The sequence below is a fragment of the Nymphaea colorata genome, chromosome 10 (genome assembly GCF_008831285.2).
Source record: "Nymphaea colorata isolate Beijing-Zhang1983 chromosome 10, ASM883128v2, whole genome shotgun sequence".
Taxonomy (NCBI): Eukaryota; Viridiplantae; Streptophyta; class Magnoliopsida; order Nymphaeales; family Nymphaeaceae; genus Nymphaea; species Nymphaea colorata.
The window spans coordinates 2,480,273-2,504,383 of NC_045147.1; the positions used below are offsets into that span (position 1 = coordinate 2,480,273).

Consider the following 24,111-nt stretch of genomic DNA (forward strand, 5'->3'; position numbering starts at 1 on the left):
GGGTTCTGGTGGAGTTCAGAACCATTGGATCAGATCGAGCAGCCTATTATTGACCGCCGGATTTAGGGCAGAGTCTGTTGGCCGTCGTCTTCTTTCAGCCCCTGGGTTGTAACCCTAAAGTTGCAGCCCTTGGATCATGAAGCCGGAAATGGCGATCAGATGCCCTTGGTTGGTGCATGAATCCGGCAAACATGACCCTAAGTGGGCTGTCTTACAGCCGATATTCATATTCTTGGTGAGTGCAACCCACTGCTCGGAAAAGAGACCCAAGTTGAAGGCCGCTTTGAGTTTGAATGTCGAGCTAATTAAGAAGTTGTTAAAAAGCATAGTGGATAACAAAAGTTATTGAAAGAAGCTTTTTGCTGCGACTGCAGACTCAGTCAATGTGGCATCTCTTGGCCCACAAATAAGGAACCTAGCCTTGACAGTGCCACATTGTTAATAAACAAAAATGGAAAATTCAAGTTCATTTTGGTCGGATCAGAGGGTAATTTGGGTGGTGAATTGATGGAATTGTTGTCTAATTCTATATGAAATAAAAAAAAAACCAAGGAGTTTGTGTTCTATATATGGATCCTATAGAATTAAATCATCGCTAAATGTGACTATGTCTTCTTTATGGGTCGTTTGGCTAATGGAATGGTAACATATTGTTTTGTTGTATGAACCTATCCCAAAAACTAGGGCAGGTTCATAGGACACTAAAACTAATGCTCCATAAACATTTTCAAAATTTTGAGAATGTTCATGGAACAATCTGATTTGATTGGCATGTATGGTCGTCGATCGACATGCTGTACATCATTTTAGATGCATCTAGCAACAAAATATCATGCATTACATCCCTTGCAAACGCGTCACAATGCAATCAAAGTTGATGTAGATTATAAAAAATAAGAATGTGAAGAAGGAGCAGTAAATGCCATTATGCTAAGAAATTGGGAAATAATTAAACAAAGCAAGATGCTATAGATGACCAACAACAATGGGGAATCTCATGTGGTCGCTTATCTTGGTCTAATGGTGTAGTGCTTTTTCTTTGTTGGGCAATTGTAGGGGGAAAGAAATTTATTCAGTGTGTTGGCTAAAAGAAAAGTGCGTTTTTACTACAATAGGTAGAATCTCTAGACTGTGAAGATGGAGTAGAACATCTGTTTATTTTATTTTATGCTTATATTTTTTGGATTGATAATAACAAGTGGAATGCTTGGGCTATAGTGCCAAGCCCATTGCTAAAACAGGTGAAGCAAAAAGGTGGAGGAATAAGCATTGGGATCTCCCTTTTTCTTTTTGGTTGTTTCTTTTCTACCTCAATTTGTGTGTATTTTTGTTGCTTCTACTATGTTTGCCTGGAGAGAGAGGGAGTGAGAGAGAGAGAGAGAGAGAGAGAAAGAGAGAGAGAGAGAGAGAGGATAAACTTGTTTCTGTTATGTTGCCATTGTTGTATATTTATTATTTTTATTATTATTAATTGAATTAAGAGTGGGAGTGGACTTTGAGGAAGTGGGTTTTCTGATGAAGTGCTGAGATCAGCATCTTTTTAGAAAGCTTAAACAATTGCACCATCATCTTTTGGATCTTCTTCTTCTTAGCTATTTCTCCCTCTCTCTCTCTCTATCTCTCTCTCTCTCTCTCTCTCTCTCACACACACACACACACACAAACACAAGGATAACATCCCCTCTATTATTGGCTAATGTTTCGGTGCTCTTTGTTTTTATAAAATTCGTCTACGCCAACTTTGCTGCAGCAGAGAACAGCTTATCAAGTTATCTTGCGTCCAACTCATGTCTGTCCAACTTTGGACTCTCTCTCTCTCTCTCTCTATCTCCACAACTTTCGAGAGGTTGCTGTAGACTTACATAATGTGTTGTCATGGAAAGAATTTTTCTTTTTAAATATTAAAATCAAACATGCGTGCATGCAAGTATACTTTACAATATTTTTGATGATGAAAGCATAGGAATTGGCCCTTGAGACTTCCAAATTAGGTGAAAATTAGTGTTCTTTAAGTAAAACAACTAAAAATGAAGAACTTGCATGTACTACGTACGTAGTTCAAATTGCTGCACTACAAAGAAATGAAACGAACCAACTCCAATTTTTCGTTTAGAAATTAGAGATGCTTATTGTTTTTCTGGTTTGTCTATCCAACTCATGAAGTTTTGTAGGTGTAATATAATTATAAAATTGTATATATTGCAACACATCTTTGTAGAGAGTTCTTCAATTATATATATTGAAAGTAGTTTCAACTGTGTTTTTCAAATATAATGATAATGCATCTGAAAATGTGTGTGTAAGTCTGTGTGTGTGTGTGCACGTGTTATTCATATTCAGGACCCATTTTTACTAGACCCAAGTTGCCTTTAACAAAAAAAACGTAAAATTTAAAGGTTTTTACTGTTGGATAGAAGCCATTGCGTATTCTATTCGTTCAAGAACGCATACATTATCTAATCACTTACTCACAAATACATTGAACCTTTTCACGTTGAAAGTCTAGCGTCATCTGATCCATCGATTTTTCACCCCTTCGAAACTGCCTTTGAAATAAAAGATACTTTCTTTACTGAGTAGTTGATAGGAAGCGCATCTGATGATTTAAATCAAACGAAAAGCACGTAGAACTTGGTTCCTTGCCAGGTTCCCAAAGAGATTTAGGCCTTTTAAAATGGAAGTCTTTACATAGCAAAATAGATAATCTTGTTTGACAGTTCTTATACATATAACGAGCTGAAATCCTTCAGTCATCTAAACGATGGACATCTCACGCATGGAGCCTGAGCATGTCTGAACACAGACTTTGTCTTTATAAATGTCCGCTGGACAGCCCATTAGGGTCATCCAATCATTTGATCAGACAACGTTGATGGGCAGTCTAAGAGACATCACTAAAGCTATATATATATATATATATATATATATATATATATATATATATATATATATATATGTATATATATATAAACACACCAACACACACACACATATATATATATATATATATATATATATAAACACACCAACACACTATATAATCTAAATACTTAAAAGCGAGATGGATGAGAAACAATCTTAAACCCTATGTTTTCGAGATTGGTAGTTGAGATAAAAATAAGAAAAAAAATGTGCGTATAATGAAAATACCTCAACCTCTCCACTATCAATTTGAAAAAAAAGGTTCAAGGTTGTTACTTATTTTATCTGAGCATATATATATATATATGAAAAGAAAATTGATAGAAAGATCAATGGAGAAAAGGGAGCGCGTCACTAAAGCGACCAATTCAACCGTTTGTTTATGTAAATAGTATGATAGAAAGGAAAGAAGGATACATCACCTTCAGCATTTTGCTTTTGCGGCAGTCCAAACCTTCATCTCCCCTTCTTTAATATGTCACATAGTCCAATGGAATCCCTGTAAAGTATCGCACCTTCCTCCTCTTTCTCTCTCTCTCTCTCTCTCTCTGTGATATTTGAGCTCTGGTAGTATGTGCATGGCGTTCATGCAGAGAGGAATATTGGAATTGGACCATTCCCCTCTTGGGATCCACCGCCTTTCCTTTTCTCATCTTTCCAGATTGTCACTTTGCTCCGCCGATGAATGGCTACCAATCACCTGCACACAAGTTTCCGTGGACGCCGTCGCCATGCAGCTCCTTCTCCGCATCTACAAAATGGCTTCCAGTCTAAGCAACTTCTTACTTACAGTTAAGCAGCAAGCAATTTTTTTACTCTTCTTTTTTTTATCCTTTCTCGTTCTGAAGGATCCTTCCGGATAAAAATTATTTTCATAAAAAGGAAATTCTTTTTTTTTTTTTCTTTTTTTTGAGCTTCTTTTTGAGTGTCAGTGGGCCCCCGGTCCACAGTGAGCATGTGTAACTTTTCTCGCCTATAAATTCTCTTCCTTCCCTCCCCTTATCGGCCACGGCCTGTTTAGCCATTCTCAAGAAACACAGAGCCCCAGAGAGACAGCAGTGTGACTCAGATCAGGTACAGAGAAAGAGAGATATGCAAATTCGGTTTCCTTCCTTTTTTCTGAATTCTCCCCCAAAAGGGTGTCGTTGAGGGTCTTGAGGTCAAGGACTCTTCCTAGTTTTAGTCCTTCAGCTGTCTTCCCCACCATCTTCATAGAGATATGTGTATGTTCTTCTCCTTTGCACTATCTTCCTTTCTTTCAATAGCAGTCCTCTCTGACCCGAATCCTCCTAATCCAGACTGAACCACACACACTCTTGTAACAGTACTCTTCTTCTTCTTCTTCTTCTGTGAATAGAGAGATACCATCTTCTTCTTCTTCTTCTTCTGTGAATAGAGTGATACCATCGTCTAACCGGATACCCAAGAGAATGTCGATTGGTTGCAGAACCCTTTACCCTCAAATGAATGAAGAGAACAAGCAGGGGATCGTCTCCATCTTGGGGATCTCCGGAGATGGATACTCCGAGAAGAGGCTGAAAACCGAGTACCCACTAAGGAGAAGTAGAACCCTCTCTGCGGACATGTCTTCCAAGAAATTCCTGGCCCTGCATGACCCCGCGTCGCCCTCCATGAAGAAGATCGCCTCCTCCGGGGCGATCCCGACCTTCTCCAGCACGCCGGAGTCCGATGAGGAAGACAACGAGGAGAACAGGGCGAGCCAATCAGATATATGGAACTTGATCCAATCGCAGAAGCCGGCGATCCCCACGGCCCAGCCTTACGTGCATCCTCTGGTGAGGCGATCATCTAGCTCGCTGAGCAGCAAGAGCCTCGAGCTATGCACCGAGAGCCTCGGGTCGGAGACGGGGTCAGAATTCTGCTTCTCTCCTCCCTCTCCGACCGCTTCATTCTTTTCTTCTCTCCCCCCTTCCCCTTCTTCTGAAGCGATGGAAGAAGAGGGCGGTGGAGAAGAAGGGCTGGACTTCCTTTTCGGCGGCGAAGCCGACAGGAGGAAAGGCAACCAGGAGATTGATGAAGAAAAGTGGTTCAACTACAATTGCACCATCAGCCGGAGGTCGCCTGCGAGGTCGTTTCCGCCTCCCCTGCCATCAATCTCCCGGCGCGACGGTCCTCGCCTCCACATGAAGCCCCACCGCCAAGACGGCCGCCTGGTGCTTCAGGCCGTCGCCCTTCCCTCCCATAATTACCTCCAGGCACAGCGCCAAGGCGGGCGCCTCCTCCTCTCCTTCATCCCCACTCCCCAACAGCAGAAACAAGAAGAAGAAGCAGAGGAAGAGGAAGAAGAAGAAGAAGAGGACGAGGAAGTTGCAGTAGAAGAAGAGGGTGATGCTGAAGTTATTGAAGACGAAGAGGAAGAACAAGGAGAAGAAAGAGAGGAAGAAGGAGAAGAGATCGTCAACAGTGAAGGAGCAGAAGAAGCCCGAGAAGAAGGCGACGAAGGAGAAAAAGAAGCAGAGGAGGAGGAATTGGAGAAAAGGCTGGAGGTGGTGGGCTTCGAGATGTGGAGGAGCAAGGGCCCGGCAGTGATAGAGCTGCACCGCTCCATAGGGAAGCTCATATCGCAGCCGTTCATCAACATAAATCCATGGGCGCAGAAGAAGAAGCTGGCCGCGGACACAGCAGCGGCCGCGGCGGCGGAGGAAAGGGAGCGGGAGTTGGCGGCGCATAGGCTCAACAGGTACGAGCGCTGCTGGAAGGGGGGTGGGCTCGGCGAGGGAAAGGTGGTGGGCGCGAAGGAGTTGGTCCGTGGGCTCGTGCCTAGGAGGTGCAACGAGCCACGCCGAGCCCACCCCGTCTGGATTTTGGAGCGTCGCTGCGTCGCCACTACCTGACAGTGAGCGAGAGAGAGATTGGTGATTGGGTGTTATTGTGTGGTTTGGGCATCATTGCTGGAGAATTCGGATTCAAAACTAATTGTTTTTGGTTCATATGGTATATAACGTTTCATATCATATAAATATAAATTTTTGGCGTGCTCTGCCGGCCATCTAATATTGTTTCTTCCTCCTCTTTCTCTGCCAAATACGTCGTTAATTTTCTCCTCCGCCATCCGGACTTTCCGGGAGGATTTCAGCTCCTATATATCACTTAATGTATTAAGTTAGTTTCATACATGTTTTTCGCCTCTATTAATTGTATATTCAGCGATGAATCACGTTTTTATCAACTTAATTTAACAAAAAGATTTTGAAGCTGTTGTTTTCATTAGAATTTCATGAATATAAACGTTGTTTATTGCAGTTTAAAGTGCAAAATAATTTCGGTTTTAATGTCCTACTTTTATAAAATTGGTTTAAGCCGAGACACTACTTGTAGGCATGTGATGGGACATTAAACTGTCACAGCAAAGCCACTACTATATATATATATATATATATATATAAAGGCGCGAAGTATAGTTTGCTGATGCATTGCCTGTCCGTGGGTGCGTGGAGTCAAAAATTTTGAGCTCACGTTGCAGTCTGCTTCTTCCTTATTTTATTCTTCACATGGACGCATGCGGACGAAGGTGCCAAAAAGCCGAGGAAAGAAGGTGGAAAGCGACCATTCCTTGACTCTTCTTCGTTTTGAAATTTTAGATTTTAATACGAAAAAAAAAAAATAAATTTTCTACTTGATGGCAAGAACAGACCCTGGTGCAAAGATTTCTATAGAAGTAAAATTCTTTACACTTTTTTTAATTATAATTTGATGTGATTTCTATACTTCTAACAATCTTCAAATTAATGCACTTGGGTATGTATAATAATATGTTTATAGAGGTTAAAAAGGATTATGCACGTATTCAAATAATTAAGCTGATTTGAAGCGTGCATGTCTGTGACTCCCAAGAAAAGAAACGCGACCAGGACTTGAACTGCTGTGATTACATCCATATATTCAAAAGCTACAAGAAAATTAAGACACAAAAAACTCCACTTACTCAGGAGCGTAGTTACATGTGGGTGTGGGCAATTTTCTATATTTTTCTCATTGTTTTGAAATTTTCAAATTGGTGATTTCCAACAATTTGTTTATTTATATAAGGTGTGCCCATTAACTATTTTCCAAACACCCTTTAATTAATTTTTTCTTTTTTTTTGAAAAAGGTGCTTCTTTGGCAAAAAATTTCTAGCTCTGCGGCCTTCGAGTTTAATCTAAAAATTCAGTTCCATTGTCGGTTCTTAAACACAATTATACACAACAATCTCCGCCAAATCTCTGAGCTTAAATGTTACGCGATCTCTACCACTGATTTCAGTGAATCAACGCTTGGTACTCAAGAAGACGCCATTGAGGAATGGTGACGTCATTCAGCCCATTATTGTGGACCCTTTGTGCTCGCTTTATGAATGATGATGTTAAAAGGAAGAGACAAAAGGGGGCAAACCTATCACTGATTTGAAAGATCACCGGATCTCTTGGTTCTTATGCAGTAGATTCATTTACCAACCCCAAAGTCCCCAATATTATTGTAAAGTATCAACAAGTTTCCGAAAATATCTCAATCCGCTTGAAAATTGTTCTTTCTTTTATAATCAATTAACATGTGATTGCCAGTGCATTCACAAGTCTTTTGAGTACCTTTTTTAATAATATAAAAAAATAAAAATTTTCATACTTTTAATACCCACAGAAAATAGCTAATTTTCCGAAGTTTATAAAAAATTATATACATTTTTATTTTATGATTTTGTTTTTTATAGAGAATTTAATTAAGAATTTGTGATTGTGCTAGTTTGAGTGTCCGGGCAGGAAACTGGCTCCCCCGTATGAAACAAGGGCGGCCGGAGTTTGTGGGGCCCATCACTTGCTGACACATGGCCAAGTTTGGGAGGAGGAAGAGGATTAATCGATCAACTCTCGGCTTTTTTTTTTCATATGGAGGGGATTATCCGGAGCTCAATTTCTCGGCCTCTTGAAGCGCCAAAGGCCGAGTGATGTGGTGATTGATGCTGATCCGTAAACTTCTGATCCAATATTCCGGTTGATCGATATATATATATATATATATATATATATATATATATATATATATATATATATATATATATATATATATATAAGAATTCTATTTTGCCATATGCAGAAATATAGCTAAAATTTTTGATATAAACTCCATGAACCGTTGCTGTACCATAAAATATCATTAATGTTTATCTTATAGCTGTTGTTTGTGACAGTTTTTGAATTTTTTTTATTATTCAGCAACATATAAGACACAACAACATGGAACTCCCTAATATGCATGCATAAAAATTAAAATCAATCGGCTGCTGAATGTCGTCGGATGAAATATATATCAATGGTTTCAGTGCTTTTAGCAATGGTTTATGATGATTTTAGTGAAGAATGCTAAATATTTAGCTATTTATCACCCAGTTGATTTCAACACACACACACACACACACATATATATATATATATATATATATATATATATATATATATATATATATATATATATATATATATATATATATATATATCTAGAGAGAGAGAGAGAGAGAGAGAGAGAGAGTCAATCCTGGCCTTTTGTTTGTTTTTTTTTTTAATTTCATTATGTCTCCTTGTATGACAATTTGCCTGTGATATTTGAGAAGCATCATTAATTCCTCAGCGTGCATCCGAGATCAGTCATATTAGTATAACGATGGCTAATATATTTTTCATATACTTTCCAAGGCATGTCCTGCTCCTATAGCTATGTCCAATTGATGAAAAATTATGAGAAGTAAAACACAAACATGGTGATTCACCTACTACAAGTAAATGGGAAGGTCATTCCATCTTGTCAAAAAAAGACTTAAAGTTAAGTGTTAGGTCGACTTGCACCCTCAAAAAATAGTGTTTCGTGAATGCCAAATTGTACGACGATCTGGTTTTTTAACTAGCTATTGAAATCTGGTACGTGCATTTGAGTGAAACAATATTTACTTACTATTGTTTTAGGAATCTACCCCAATCATTAAGGTAAATTTATTAGACACTCACAAAGTGTCCCTGCTAGGGGTGAATACAAGCCGAGTTATGTCACATCGAGCTCGGCTCAATTAATGAAATCTCGAGCTCGACTTGGTAGTTACGTGTTGAGCTCGAGCTCGAGCTCGACTTGATTAAGGCTCAACAAACTCATTTGAATGGAATTGATATTCATTTTTACTTGTTGAGCCTGAGCTCGACTTGATTAAGGCTCAACAAACTCGTTTGAATGGAATTTGATATCATTTTTACTTGTTGAGCTTGAGCTCGACTTGATTTTAAGGCTTGACAAACTCGTTTGAATATAATTTGATATTCATCTTTACATGTTGAGCTCGAGCTCCATTCGATTAAAGCTCAACAAACTCGTTTGAATAGAATTGATATTCATCATTACATGTTGAGCTTGAGCTTGATTTGATTATGACTCGACAAACTCGTAAAATCATTTGGATATATCGACTTAACTAAGGCTCGAGCTCGACTCGGCAGTTACGTGTTGAGCTCAAACTCAACTTGTTTATTTGAACGAGTCGACTCATGAACTCGAGCTCGAGTCATTAAGCCAATGTCTCGGCTCGAACTCGTTCATGAGCCGAGCTTTAACGAGTTGAGCTTGACATTGTTTACCTTTAGTCCTTGCTGCCGAACAACCTCTTGCTGCCAAACAATCCCTTATGTTGCCAACTAAACACGCGTGACTCGTGTAAAATTTTGCATTTGCAATTCTAATATCGATTGTTTTAACCGTAAACATAATAAAAGAAACATAATAAGACATGGTCATATTCATGTAGCAAATGATTTTTTTAAAATGCTTTTTATCATCTTAATACCAACTACAATTCCACTAATTAAACAGCCCTTACCTATTATCAAGACAGTACAATTTAATCACCTGGTTTAATATGAATTCCTTATGCCTAGGGCACATAAAAACAATATTACATTTTGTAGACTCAAAATTTTCACAGAAATAGATATATAGGGTGTTTGGGTGGCATTTCAAACCCAGGTTTTGCAGCCAAAACCTGATTTTATCTCTGAAATCGTAAGAAAATGATTTAATATACATCTTATCCAAATCTTGACTACAAAAGTCATGAAACTTAACTTTCCAATCTCTCTCTTTCATCTTTTCTCCAATTAAATTTAATTTAATAGAGAGAAAGTTTGAGAAGAGAGATGAACATAGCAGTTTGGGTTGTTAGGATAGCAATTTATCTAAATATAATTTCCCTGTATATTGAAAAATTAACTGGTGTCCCAATAATTTAGTTGTAGCGTGGTGCATCATAGGGTGAAGCCAATGCTTCTGCTTATTCTAATGGTATAGACAAATTTAGTGTAGTCTTGTCACAACTTATACTTCGAATCATGCTTTTTGAAAATATAGTAATAATTTTTTGATTCCATAGATTTTAATGTATGGTGGAATACAATAGAACATTTGAATTTCTTTTGTTCGTGGGTTTCAAATTTATTTTTGGTTCTGCATAAATACCTCATGCTCGAGAGTAATGTTTTTATTTTTAAATAGAATATATATACTAAAACATTGAAGTCAGCCGATATTTCTATGGTCGGATAGATATATATTTTTTAATTTTGAAACCCTAAAAACCATTGCCTATGGTGCATTCATGGTTAAAGAACTATTGCGAATCAATTGTCATCACAAAATGCAACATTTGCAATGGTTTTTGATATCACCAAAAAAAAAAACCTTCCAGCCATTATCTATCTATCTATCTATATATATATATATATATATATATATATATATATATATATATATATATATATATATATATATAAAGTAGGTGAATGATTGAAAGAAAAACAAGAAAAAAATGTGTGAATTAATACAAGTTGTCGAAAATGTTAATCATATTTTTTTCCTTGTTTTTTTCTTAACCATTCATCATTGATGGATCAAACAGTCTGGTTGGATGACTCTTAAAAGCCAAAGTCACAAATATATATATATCAATTGTCAAATTGATCTAATCATTTATTCAGTGAATTGAAATAAGCTGGCTGCCTGATGTTGTCGGATGACAATACAATGAAACACATGCCGGGATATGAGATGGTAAAAATTAAGAATCCCCATTGAAAGTACCATAAGAGTAATGCTACTATCCTTATATATTATAGAGCAATATATTTTAAATTGCTAACCGTTCGGCAATGTCAAACACCTGGAGATTTGAGTCTTGGAAGTCATGGATGGTCCAAAGCTTAGCTCCATCGAATTTGGTTATTCAATCTTTGTCTTCTTTCTCGAACTCCGTCATTTTCTCTTATTCCGCATCAACAATCGTGTCTTTTTTCTCCTTATGGTTTCTTGCCCAGCTTTCCGACGTGAATCTCTTGCCGTGAATCAGTTTTCTTTTTCTTTCGTCTCTGTTCTATCTTCCATGGATGGCCGTGCAACAACCCTTAGTTTAGTTTAGTCCCTGCGCTATGAAAATTCAACTTATGTCTGAAGTGGGAAATAACCAAATCATTATAAGAGAAAGTGAAAGCTGAAGTCAAATGATTTGAGAAATTAATTTGACCATGCATCCGTTTAATGCCCCTGTTCTTGTACTACAAATCATTACTAATGTTCATGTACTGTATTTTTTTAATAATAAATTTTTAATTTTTAGTCATTCAGTTAAATTTAACACATTTTTTATTTTATTTTATTCTTAACTGTTCATCAAAATTGATTAGACTACCCTCGTGAGTGAGATAGAGTATTTTGGATATATATATATATATATGAGCAATTTATACATGATAACCGACCCACAATTTGCCACGAACTGGGGGAAATGTCAGGTTGGTACTGGGCTTAGTTCATCCATGTGATGGAACAAGCCTTTAAATTTTTTCGTTTTCATATGAGAGAGAGAGAGAGAGAGAGAAGCCATGAAAGAAAAATATGTCACCGGGAAAAAGATGTTTCGATGTGAAAAATATTGTCTTTGGCTAGAAAAAATTCCTTGACTTCTTCTGACGAAAACCCTATGGCTTTATTGGAAGCTTGTCCTTTTTCCAGATCAACAAAACCCATTGGCAATTTTTTTTTTCTGGAAATTTCAAACACCAATGTTAGGTCTGACAGCAAAAGTTCGTTTTGTAAATGAGTGAAATCCGGTGGCCTGTCCATTTAGCGTACACTTTGCAGTAAAAGCGGACAAGATGTCGTACCGCGCTCTCACTGTTTGCAAACACCCGATAGCCGCTTTCTTGGAAAAAAAATGGTAACCGTGCGGGAGTTGTTCAAATATCAATATCACATGCCTTTTGGTCTCCACGCATCAGTCCCTCGTCCAAATGGTAACAATTTCGACCTTCAAAGTCGCTTACACACACTCTCTCTCTCTCTCCCTCTCTCTTTATATATATATATATATAAGTAGGAAACATATATTAAGTTAATTGCATGTTTTTTTGAATTTAATCGTAATTTGAGAAGATGTGAACTTGAACGACTCATAATTTTAATCGTGGAGAAATCCCCATGTTTCATAGCAAGAAGTCAAACATATCAAACTAGTATTTATAAACATATTAGGATGTTTATATTTTTATTTAAACTACCCTTTTTAACAAACATTTAGAGAGTCTGGCTTTTATCCATAAACTAGTAGTTTGATATATATATATGTATATTAAAATTATTGATATATTGGGCATAGGATTCATGGGATTTGAACGATGTTAAGGAGGCTAGCTTAGAGATTAAAGTGTGATGGGGTGCATCTGTTAAGCCGCCAGTTTGCAACAATTTCGGAAGATTCTTTAGGGGATTGTTTTCAATGTGAAATGCAATCCCATCCAAGGAGGTAGGGACAAATTTTGCCGTGAAAATGACAAGTGGTAGGAAAATTTCTATCACACGTTCACGCAGGGCCACCACCCATATTTTCTTATTACGCTTGTCCAAGAAACTAAAATTCGTTATTTTCCCAGCAAAGTGCCTTATTTTGATGGAAAACTATGTGAAACAAATGGGACGCTACGGTAAAACGGTGAAGAGATTTTCTTGGTGGGTAAAAAATTGATCCCTTGCTGCTCATATTCCAATGAGCAGGTCAAATAAATGTAGAATGTTTATGTCTCTAAATATTTATATGCAGGGGTGGAGCCAACAGTTGTTTGTTTATGAAGTCCAATTATAGTTAAAAGGATAAAATAAAATTTTACAAAACTTTTATATAAATTAAACTAAAATTTTTGAAATTCACATATTGATTACCAACCGAAAGAAATTTCTAAGGCATGGAAAAAATTGTACTTTTTAATTATTAAAAAATTCTACAAGAATTTGACTCGTCAGTACTGGTGCAAAAAAAGAACATACGTCAGTCAAGAAGGGAAAACATTAGTAAAAGTTTTACGGACGCAGCTTGTGTGGAAAGAAAAAAGTTACAGAAGTTCATGCTGCTGATAAGGACTATTATGAAAAAGCTAAAGTAGGTGGGATATTGACGTTTTTTTTTACTAAAGGGGGCCATTATGCAATTTTCAAAATTATTATACGGTAAATTAAAAAATTTAAAAATATTAAACGGTAAGATTTAATTTTTCAAAAGCTGATATTGAAATTAATTCACGTTGTTCCTCGTGCTCATCGGCCACCAAATAACAACGAAAGAGCCAAAACACATGGGGCATGAAATAAAGGGGGAATATATTGAGAATCATGCATGGTGGAGAAGTAATGGAGTTGAATCCGCTTTTAGTTCCACTGACGGCCAATGCGCTTCAAGATTTTGTGCAGGATTGCGAAGAAGCCATTACTGATACACCATTAGTGCGTTTGATAGGTAAAGTGGAGACAGAATCATAATATGGTTTGTGATGTGTACCTCTTTACTTGATTTCTTCCATTGTAAGACATCATTCTAATAAATGGCCCAGTGGTCTACAAGAAGGAAGCAACGTGGAAATCTAGTTAGCGAGTAAACTGGTTAATATATATTAGCATGAATGGATCCTTTACAGTAGCCAGCTTAATGAAAAAAGTTACGAACTAATCAAATCATAATAGCGGTTTTTTTTTTTTTTTTGTTTTCTCTAGGATGAGGGGCTGTCGTTGAGAAGTTGGTGTCGATCTATTGGCTTCTTGTGGTCATTAGTGTAAGAACAAATGATTAAAGTTACAGTGAAGAACAACCAAGGCAAATTAATTAAGCATGAGAAACATGGTCCTGGTCTCGCGTCAGCAATTCTGACTTATCCAAGAACCTGGTGGCTTCCATGGCCATTCACTTGAATTATTAGGATTTTTTCGTTTCTTGTCTAGATAAACAAGAGTTAAAGGTAATTTTCGAGGAGGTTGATACAACAGACATGGTAGGGTTGGTAGGTGGTCAGTCTTGTTTTGGAATCATCGGACGTCAATTCTTTGCATTGTAAAATGGGAACATTGACGTACAAGTTGTTGAAGCATAGTAAGGGCAGCACCCTAAGGCACCAAAACTAGGCCATGCACTTAGGAAGACAAGTGGTTAGATGGGGGCTGCGGCCTTCGGCTGAGCAGTGGGTCTCCCCGGCTCACCCGAAAGAGTTAAAAGTACAACATTCACTTCCATAAATTGAAGTTTGAACATTAAATAAATGTTAAAGTCAATGGATCACTTTCTTTGTTTTTCTACTGTCCATGCAGATCACTTTTCGGAGGTGTAGCTCCTGAAACACATAGAAAAAAAAGTGCTTTCTATTTGGTATATGTGTGTGAGAGAGAGAGAGAGAGAGAGAGAGAGAGAGAGCACGGCTGAAGAAGAAACACGTATGGAGAATATTATTAGAACTGAGGAGAAAAGAATGAGTGGAGCGAAGGGTGGTGTACACAACCATTGCCCTTTATGACATTTGATTGCACAGATCCACAAGCACCCACTTCCCCCATAAAAGGGGATGAAAAGGAAAGAGCACATCAAAAGTCTAGTTTCATTTCAGAGTAGTCTATTGTTTTGTTAAGGGGAAGTGTGGAGGGAGGTGGGCCTTCCTTTGTTGGGGCAGCTTCGCTCTCTTTGGCTTTTTGCTTGATCGGAACCATGTTTTTTTCATTTGGTATACATCTCTATCCTCCTCTATCTCTCTCTCTCTCCCCCCTCCCTCCTATGTTTTGCATCTCTTAAAGATATTTAAATGAGAAAAACATGATGGCCTTAGCCATAGCTATCTTATCATGAGTGTGCTTCAATTGACCCTTCAAGATATATATATATATATATATATATATATATATATATATATATATATATATATATATATATATATATATATATATATATATATAGAGAGAGAGAGAGAGAGAGAGAGAGAGAGAGAGAGAGAGGTCATCCCAAGTGTGCGGTTCCTTTGACCATAAGCCAACCTTCTGTTTCCTCTTCACCAACTCAGTCAAGCCTATCCTTGGTTATTTTTAGCTTCATTTCCACAACCATTCAAATTATTGGACCTACCATCTTTGGGAGCTCTTGCTAGATTGAACAGACACATTCCAGTGGTTGCCAACGATGTTAGTTGGAAAGGTGATTTGCAAGCACACTTGCACACTTAAACAGTAGGAATTTTTTGAACAGATATTATGCAGAAATTAGTCATGACCCTTGGAAGCATATTAAAATTGTCAAAGGTTGGCTAGAAGCTGAAATTGGACAGCTGCTGTTCATTTCTGCAGTTCAAGAAGGTTGCACTTTCAAGTGCCAGACTTCCATAGGCTGGAATCCTTTCAAGGAACATAAGGCTATGTGATAGAGCCTCTTGTGGCACCATTTTTGTTGTACATACTTGTCCCTATTTTTTAAGTAATAAAGGTAGGGGGCCCAACCCCCACCATTCATTCTCCAAAAAATTATTGGACCTACCATGCTCACAAACTAGGCTATATAGTAACTTGCCTATTCTCATTTTTCCTTCTTTAGAATCTATCTCTCTCTCTCTCCCTCTTTCCATTACCAAGTATAATGGAATGCCATTACTTAATTTTATACATCACATTTCAGAACTGTGTAAAGGTTTTTCTTTTTTTAAAGTTAGTTTATATATCTAATAACTTGGCTATTCTCTTTCTTCCTTCATTTGAGTCTCTCTCTCTCTCTCTCTCTCCCTCTCTCAAGGGATTTCACTTCAACCTAACGGCTAAGCCTCTTCCTTTATTGAAGATCTAAACATGAAGATTGTGCACCAATGCTTATAGCAAAAAATAAGCAACAAGAAACCATGGAGAAAAACATGAGGAAAAGAAAGGCCTATAATCTTCATTAGTAGATACCACTAATAAGATGCCAATCTAAAACTCATTTTGGAGCTTACAATAACGAAATAGAGAGGGCAAAGCATGCCTTGATGTCAACATCAACTTAGTTGAACTTCAAAAAGGTAGGCCTGCTATTGTGGAAGGGTAGACAACCTGAAATCACATAGCTACCTTAAGCTTTCCTCATTGCAAAGGCAACAAGAATTCTAAGTTGTTAATAGTAAGATAAAGTTTGAATAGCTGATATTCAAATCCAATGAATTTTCAATTGCCATGTCATATGCCATTCAACCCACGTGTAAATATCTTCAATGCGAGCAACTATTCAATAAGCTTCAAAAACAAATATTTGCAGATGATCAAGTATTGCCTTCTTTTAATGAATCAATTGAGACCCTCTATCTTTATGTATTGTTTGATTCATCATATTCCATAGCTGCCAAACCACTAAATGAGCTCAATAATAAGGTGGTAATCATGTAACTTGTCTACTAAAATTTATAGAAAATGGATAGCCAGTTCGACATAATGGCTTTGCACAAAAAGGAATGTGACCTATGTGCTCTTTAAAGAATTTGCATAAAACACATTGGATGGTAAGTTGAATCCCTATCATTTTAAGTCTTTCAAGAGGCAATTGATGATCTATACATGCTATACAAAGAATATTGAAGCTCTTGGTAACTGCTTTAAGGCACAAATGAAATAAAATCACGTTCTCTTCAAATGACTAGAGTGGGATTCCCTATCCTTAAAATAAGACAGATGGAGACAACCTATATCAACTTGTCTCTATCATTTTCAAGTGACATGTTAAGGAGAAAGACTTGTTATCTTTTTATGAATATGGAGAAAAACTTGCAATCATATTCTAAATCAAGTGATTATCTTTGTATTTCTAAGTCCCTTCAAGCGTGCATAATGATCTTTGCCATGGATTGAGCTTTAGACAAACAAAACATCTAGCAAAAACTTTGTCTTACCAAATTCATACCATTTGAACATGAATTGAACACATTGTCAACTTTAAAACATTCTTTAACAATGAACTTTGGAAATTTGTTTCAAGGACTAACATTTAGCTAGAATGATAGAAGTATTGCCTTTCAATAAGATTGTCCAATAGAGGCTCTCTTGCCTAACATAGTCATAATACATAAAAGCTAAATAAGTCTTACTGAGTCCTGAAATATTGTATGCTATGATACTGAATGGAAATAATGTGGTTTTTTCATGATTGATCTTCATTTCAGCCTTGTCAACAACTAGCAGCAAAATGCATTTCGATGCATTTACAAGTCCTTTAGCCTAGTACAATAATATAATATATGTGAGTGACATAATCAACACTAATTTTGTTAATAACTACCTTCCATTTTAATCGCCCTTGAATACACTATAATTATTGGTAAAAAGAGATGCCAGAATAGATGATCCCTTTGATGGATTCTTCACTCATTATAAATGAAGAACGATTGGATAAATAAGTAGAGGACACACATGTCAAGATCCATTGGAATGCAGTGGGGTGGAAACTAAAAAAGATAATGTTGTTTTATAAGAATGTTCTAAAGTAATTCTATCAAATGCCATCCATAGGTTACTCTTTTAACTGAAAAATCAATAATTTTATGCATTAATGATATATGTCACATGAGTGAGCAACAAGACAAAAATTAACTATATCATAATTGAGTAATTAGACAAAAATTAACTTTGTTATTTGATATTAGTAATAACAGGATTACATTCATGCAAATGACCATAATTTCCATGATAATCTATTTAAAAGTTGCACAAAGCATTAGTTGAAAATCCTCAATTCTTTGTACCTCCTTAAACTTCATAATAACTACAAGATGTGCAAACATTAGGTTAGTGGCAACCCTACAATTTGTAGAAAAAATCACTGATAGCCCTAACAACATCCTTCTTTATAGTATTCGTTTTCAAATGAAAATCAAGAACTATTTAGGTTTGGTGCATTCACTATTATTTTGCATTTGAAACATCCACCCTACCCTTAAGTGTAGTCATTGTTCTTATCATCTAAAATAATAAGATAATTCTGTAAGTCATTAAGCAAAAGACTGGTCAAGCTAGCCTTGTTTAACAAGCCATAAAAATATGAACAAATTGCATACAACCTTGATGGACATAAAACCTTTAGAAAGATGCTCCTTGTGTTTGATCTCTAAAGGAATTTTATTTATCTTTCAGCTAACAATAGCATGAAAGAAAGTAGATTTGTTTTTGTCTTCTATAGTCATTCAAATATAGATTTATGCTTTCACATAGTTTTGTTTTTCCTCCTTATACATTCAGCTAGGTTGATTTTAACTTATTTCCTCCTTTTTCCTAAATATAATTTCAGTATTGCTACCTTGTAATTCCATACGAATACATACAGATAAGATCTTTCTTTTTGGTATCTTTCTTTATTTTCTCATAAATATAACATGATCTAGCTTTCTTTGAGAAAGTTAACTTGTATTTGACAAAATTTAACTTAAGGATTAGGTATATCTAACTTTGAATCTCAAATAACATTAAATAATCTAACAATGATCTGCATCAAGGGCCCAAGAATGAAAGTAAAGCCTTCTTTTAGCATAATGACCTTGATAGCAAAATGAAAGATTGTTATGGTCTAATAATGATCAAGGAAGAGCATAAATCAACATTATTCCTTTCAAACCATTCTTAGTTAACAAAGCACTAACCTAAGAATCACTACTTGAACTAATTTGATAATTCAGAGTCAAGGATGAGTGGATGTTGAAATGGGAAAGAGATAAAAGAAAGATGTCAAAATGCCTGACAATGGGTGAGAGATTCATCCAAAGGACATTAATATTCAACCCTAACAAAATTCAAAGAGAAAAAAGGATCTCCTTTACGGAAGGAGGGACACTTGAAGAATATAGATTAGTAACCTTCAATAAATCTGAAAGTGTAGTGTCAAGAAAAAAGAAGGGAGGACTAATGGATGGCTAAAAATAGAAGAAAAAATGTCCCTTAAGGAAAGAGGGACAATTGAGAAAATCAAAAAGTGGCTTTAGGATTTCACATATGAGGAATACTGAGAGAGAGAAAGAGAGAGAGAGTATGATTAAACTAAAAAACTTCTTCCAATAGAGTGTTGGAAGGTTACGTAGCTATATAATAACAAGACTGAAATTTCATAACCAACCATATTGAATGAATGGTCATCCTACTGACTGAAAGCAACCTACAAATCAAAATGGAAACAACAAATAGGATGTCCAGCTCCATTTTCCTTATATCGAATCTAGACTCTCAAAAAACAATGTCATTATGAGCTAGCCATATTATTCTCTACGTTGTAAATAGCCAACTTCTCCTTAGCTACTGATTTTTTTTTTTGGTAGGGTGCAATCCATCTGAATCAAGAATGAAATCTCTAATCGTGGAGTCATCATTTATAGACCTATTGGCTGACAACATGTGTTTCTAAGCAGTTATAATAAGATTGACCAATATCAACATATTCTATGGGGACTGGGTGTTGCCATAAGGTCCACTAGCAAATTAATTTGATAGTTAAAAACAACTTAGCACCTCTTCAAATGTATCTTATCGTGCCAATAACTTCCATTTTTAGTTTCCCAAATGGCCGTGACATATGTTCTTGATTGGCAAAACCAATTAGTAAGATACAATTATTTGTCATTGGTGTTCAAGCCTCTAATATTTCAGCAGTAAATCCACATATTTACTGAAAAAATATTTCTACTTGCTCATCTATGCTTGTGAGAAGTATTGTTTTCAAGATTGCATACTTGTACAAGCTTCTTAGAAGGAAAGTTTTCTGTTTGCTCAACAAAATCTATATATAACTAGATGGCTAGTGTGTGAAGAACATCCAACAAGCAATGTAAGAGGCTGCTAGAGTCATCCAGTGAACAATAGTTGGAAAGTGACTTGGGCTGGTGCAATTCATATATACTTTTAATAGAAAGATCAATAGCATGTTGGTGTAGATGATGGTCTGATAATGTAATGGCCAGTTTGGTTTGAAGTGATGGGGAGAATAGTGTTCCTAAATTTCTAGAAAAGGAGCTTGTCCAAATGCCTGATGAATGCAACATGAAATAATAGTGTGGTGAGAGACAAAGAATCACTACACGTAACAAGATAGTTTTTCTATAAATGTAAAAATATCCTCATGCATGCTATTATAACCATAATGAGTTGATACATTGTGACATCCTATTTAATGATATGCATTATTAGATATGAATGGCTATGTGGAATGGTATGCAGGAAAACTGAAAGTTGAACTATTAATCTCCAATGAGGTGCTTGGTGTGTAAGGATTTCCTGTGAGGTCATCCTTGCTTCTATCATTCGGCCAGAAAAAAGGATGCTTTGGTTTCTACCATGCTAAAGAACATGTACTCAAAGTTGTCCAAGCATGAAGTCCCAACCCTTCATTAACACATGCTCTTGCCTTTAAAAACTAGTCTTTGTACGTTGGAAAACACAAGGTCAAAATCTACCATTGCACTCCAAGACAAAGCCAAACAACATGATATTTGAAGACTAGCGTAGCATGGGTTGCACATCACCAATCTATAGGCCTTGAACGTGGAAGGCACATTCATGTTTGGATGGAGTGAAATAAGGATTGCCATGACTATACCTCTAGAACTTTTTTGTTGTTGTTGAACGTGGTGGAAGAACAAGCTGCTTAAAAAGCTTTAACCTTACTCTTCTTGAGAAAATATTGATGAGAGAGTGAACCATCTCTATTGGTGAAAGCTAGAAAGTGGCCACAAGAATGATATATCTACTTAAAATGTGAACTGCAATCTTAGTCTGTATGCCATAATGTTTGCAAAAGTGATTAAGCCACATATATTAAGGTCCCAAGCTAAAAAATCAAGAACCTTTGGCAAACCAATAGAATTAGAGAATCTCCATGGGTTACTGAGCATGAATTTGTCAAAAATGATGTTGAGAATGCCATATAACATCAGATAGCTGTGTAACTCCAAATTGAGTTGCTTAGATATAAGTACCTACCTTATGTTTCACACTCTTGAGAGAGAGAGAGGAAGTGGAGGGATTTTTTCAGATTCAAGAACATGGCTGCCCCACCACTTTTGGAGTCATTTTTGATAGTAGACAAAACTTATAATTCATTAGATCTATATTATGCCATAGCCACCTTTATGTTTGTTATTTTATTTTTCTCTACTAATTAATTTTCAATTTAATTTTAGTTCATTAACTTACCGTTGAGAGGGAGACTCGGCAGTCCATGAGGTTATGAAATGAGATATCTTTCTATAATTTTGACAAAAGCAGATATTCAAATCATGTATCACAACTTGACAATGTGGTTTTTCATTTCTAATAACAATTTCTACCATTGGCTTGAAGGAGAAATTCAAGGAGAATTTTATATCTATTGATCAAACCCAACCTTTTTCAAAGTACTAATGCAAACTTTTGGATCAATCATGTACCAATTTAGTTATCTTCCTATTCCACTAAAAAATGACCTCCTCACCAAGTTGGGTGAGATAGAAACCTTATTTGAAAAGAAATCCTAACTGCCAATTCAATTTTCATACCCATATATGCCATCTTAATGCAATTAGGGTTTGTCCATTCACTTGCCAAGCTTTTAGCGTCAGAACCACAAAAATTTCTTCCTTCAAATTATCTCAAATGAGGAGAGACCCTTCTTATTGAGAGAAAATTTAAGGACCTTCAAGAATTCCAGTAAATTGCACAAGAAGTTGGATGCTACTTTGCAACTTCAAGCTAAAGGAGATGAGTGTAAATCTGATAAACTCCTTTCGAAATCATGATTAAAGCAACACAATGAGTGTGATAAAGTAACTCTAGATTGGCTACTATACATTTGGTTTGAACTTGAGTCATTTATTAATGAGTCAAGTTCAAGCCTAAAGGTGAACAAGTCTATTGAAAAGAGGTAAGCTCAGACTAGGTAGATATGGCTCATTTTAGATTAACTAAGCTCTTTGAATGTGCATAAGTGAATATTTTTCTTAGTGTTGTCACAAAAGTGTTTTTGATTTAGAGGACTATCTATTTGGTTTGTTGAAAAGGACTTTTGGTTCAAAACTCATGGTCACACTTTGTACATAAAAAGAAAGCTATACAAGGCTCATAAAGCTTGAGCTTAGCTAATTATATGAGCTTGAACTAGCTTAAGTTCAATCCATCATCAAGCTTGACCTAACATATTCAAACTCAAGACGGGAGAATTGAGATCCCGTAGGTCCTAGTACTCTATTCAAGTTTAAGCTAGCTCTTATTGGCTTGTGAATAGTCCTAATGATATTTTTCATAGTTGGGTTGTTTTAAAAGATATAAGACTCAACATGAGATCTATATGAGAGTCAACCTCATAAACTACCATTTTCATGCAAGATTTCTTGAAAAAATTGATGTTTTTACCATTACCTTGTAGAATTAGAGGTGCCTTGTGGGACCAATGCCATTGGCACTCATTTCTTTGACATAAAAAGGTGCATTAATCAAGAACACTTGCCAACTGTAAGCATGGTCTTGGACTAACAAATTAATGTATACATAAAACATATTCTACAACATGGGAAAGTTAAAAAAACTTGATTACCTAATCTTACTTGCACATAATATTACAATGATTTTTCATAGGATTATTAAATTGGTTAACTATTTTTTAGAGTCATTCTTGCCATTTTTAATATTTCAAAATCCATTGATAGTATATGGGGTAGAAAAGAGTCTTACATGTGTTTAAAATAAAGAGAAGTTGGAAATGTTTTGTGAGCCTACACTATCAAAGAACACACATAAGCTTTTTTTTTCCTTTCATACTAACAATCAACACAAAAAAACAAAAATTTTTCTATGCATATATAAGATTTTATGAGGATTTAATAAAAGCCAACAGTCCCAATCTTTTTTAGCAACAAAATTCTATCCACACCATATGGAATATGATTATCATATGACTTGCAAGTTTTTGATGTAGAGATTGCAATCATGCAGTGAGTTTCATCAGAAAAAACACTTGTACATATGGAAACCTAACATCTTATCTTTTAATTAAGATGTAATTAAGAGTGTGTACAAAAAGTTCTTAATCTATACTAACTAAAAACTTGGATCACAAAAAAGAAGATGAATTTGAACAACCGAGCTAAAAAAGTGAAAAATGCATTTGGGACATAAATAATGATGTGGAAGACATTGTAAAAAGAAAAATACATCTCGCAATAAAGTGGCTAGAAATTTGGTTCATATATACTGGATTTGAAAACATTACATGAACTTGTAGAATTTAAAAAAAAATATGTACTTGACTTTGAAAGACCAAACAAATAAAAAGAAGTGCTAGCCACATGCCTAATGAATCATACTTAAGAATTCCAAATTGAAGAAAGTTAACAACTCAATGCTTAGGAGCATCTCATGGAATCATGAAAAGATGCAAGTTTAGTTTAACTTGCCAATAGTTGAAAAGGAAAAAGGACTAGTGAAGCATGAAGCATGATGAAGTGCTAACCGCTTTTTTTTTTTTTTTTTGCTCTTACCACTTTTTTTTTTTTTTTTTTTTTTGCTTTTTTAGTTTATGCTTAAAGCACTGATGTAGTGAGTCATCATTCTATGTTGCTAGTTGATGGAAATTGAAATCCATCTTTTGTATAGTAAAGAAAGAGTGCCACTGCCTTAGAAAATGCAATTAGCATTTTTGCATGATGTTAGGTGAAAACTCTCACATGTCTTAATGATCAGATTTTAATTTCTTTCCATTCGAGGATGAGCACTTCTTTTTGTGCACTTTGGTTTTTCCTATGGAGGTGTCACATTTTCTATTCTATTCTAACAGAGATTTGACTACTTGATCTTCTAGTGAGCTTCTATCAAGATTTTTGTTCCATAGTAGGTGA

At 35.9% G+C, this 24,111-nt stretch overlaps 1 protein-coding gene across 1 annotated transcript; it reads left to right on the top strand.

The window, feature by feature from the left end:
* Positions 1 to 3,905: 3,905 nt before the first annotated feature.
* LOC116263442 (protein FAF-like, chloroplastic) lies at positions 3,906 to 5,937 on the top strand. Its single transcript, XM_031643213.2, has one exon. The coding sequence runs from the start codon at positions 4,353 to 4,355 to the stop codon at positions 5,775 to 5,777; it is 1,425 nt and encodes a 474-aa protein (XP_031499073.1). The 5' UTR covers positions 3,906 to 4,352; the 3' UTR covers positions 5,778 to 5,937.
* The last annotated feature ends 18,174 nt before the right edge of the window (positions 5,938 to 24,111 follow it).

Excerpts from the sequence above, each read along its gene's own strand:
- LOC116263442 (XM_031643213.2), top strand. The coding sequence starts at position 4,353 with ATGTCGATTGGTTGCAGAACCCTTTACCCTCAAATGAATGAAGAGAAC.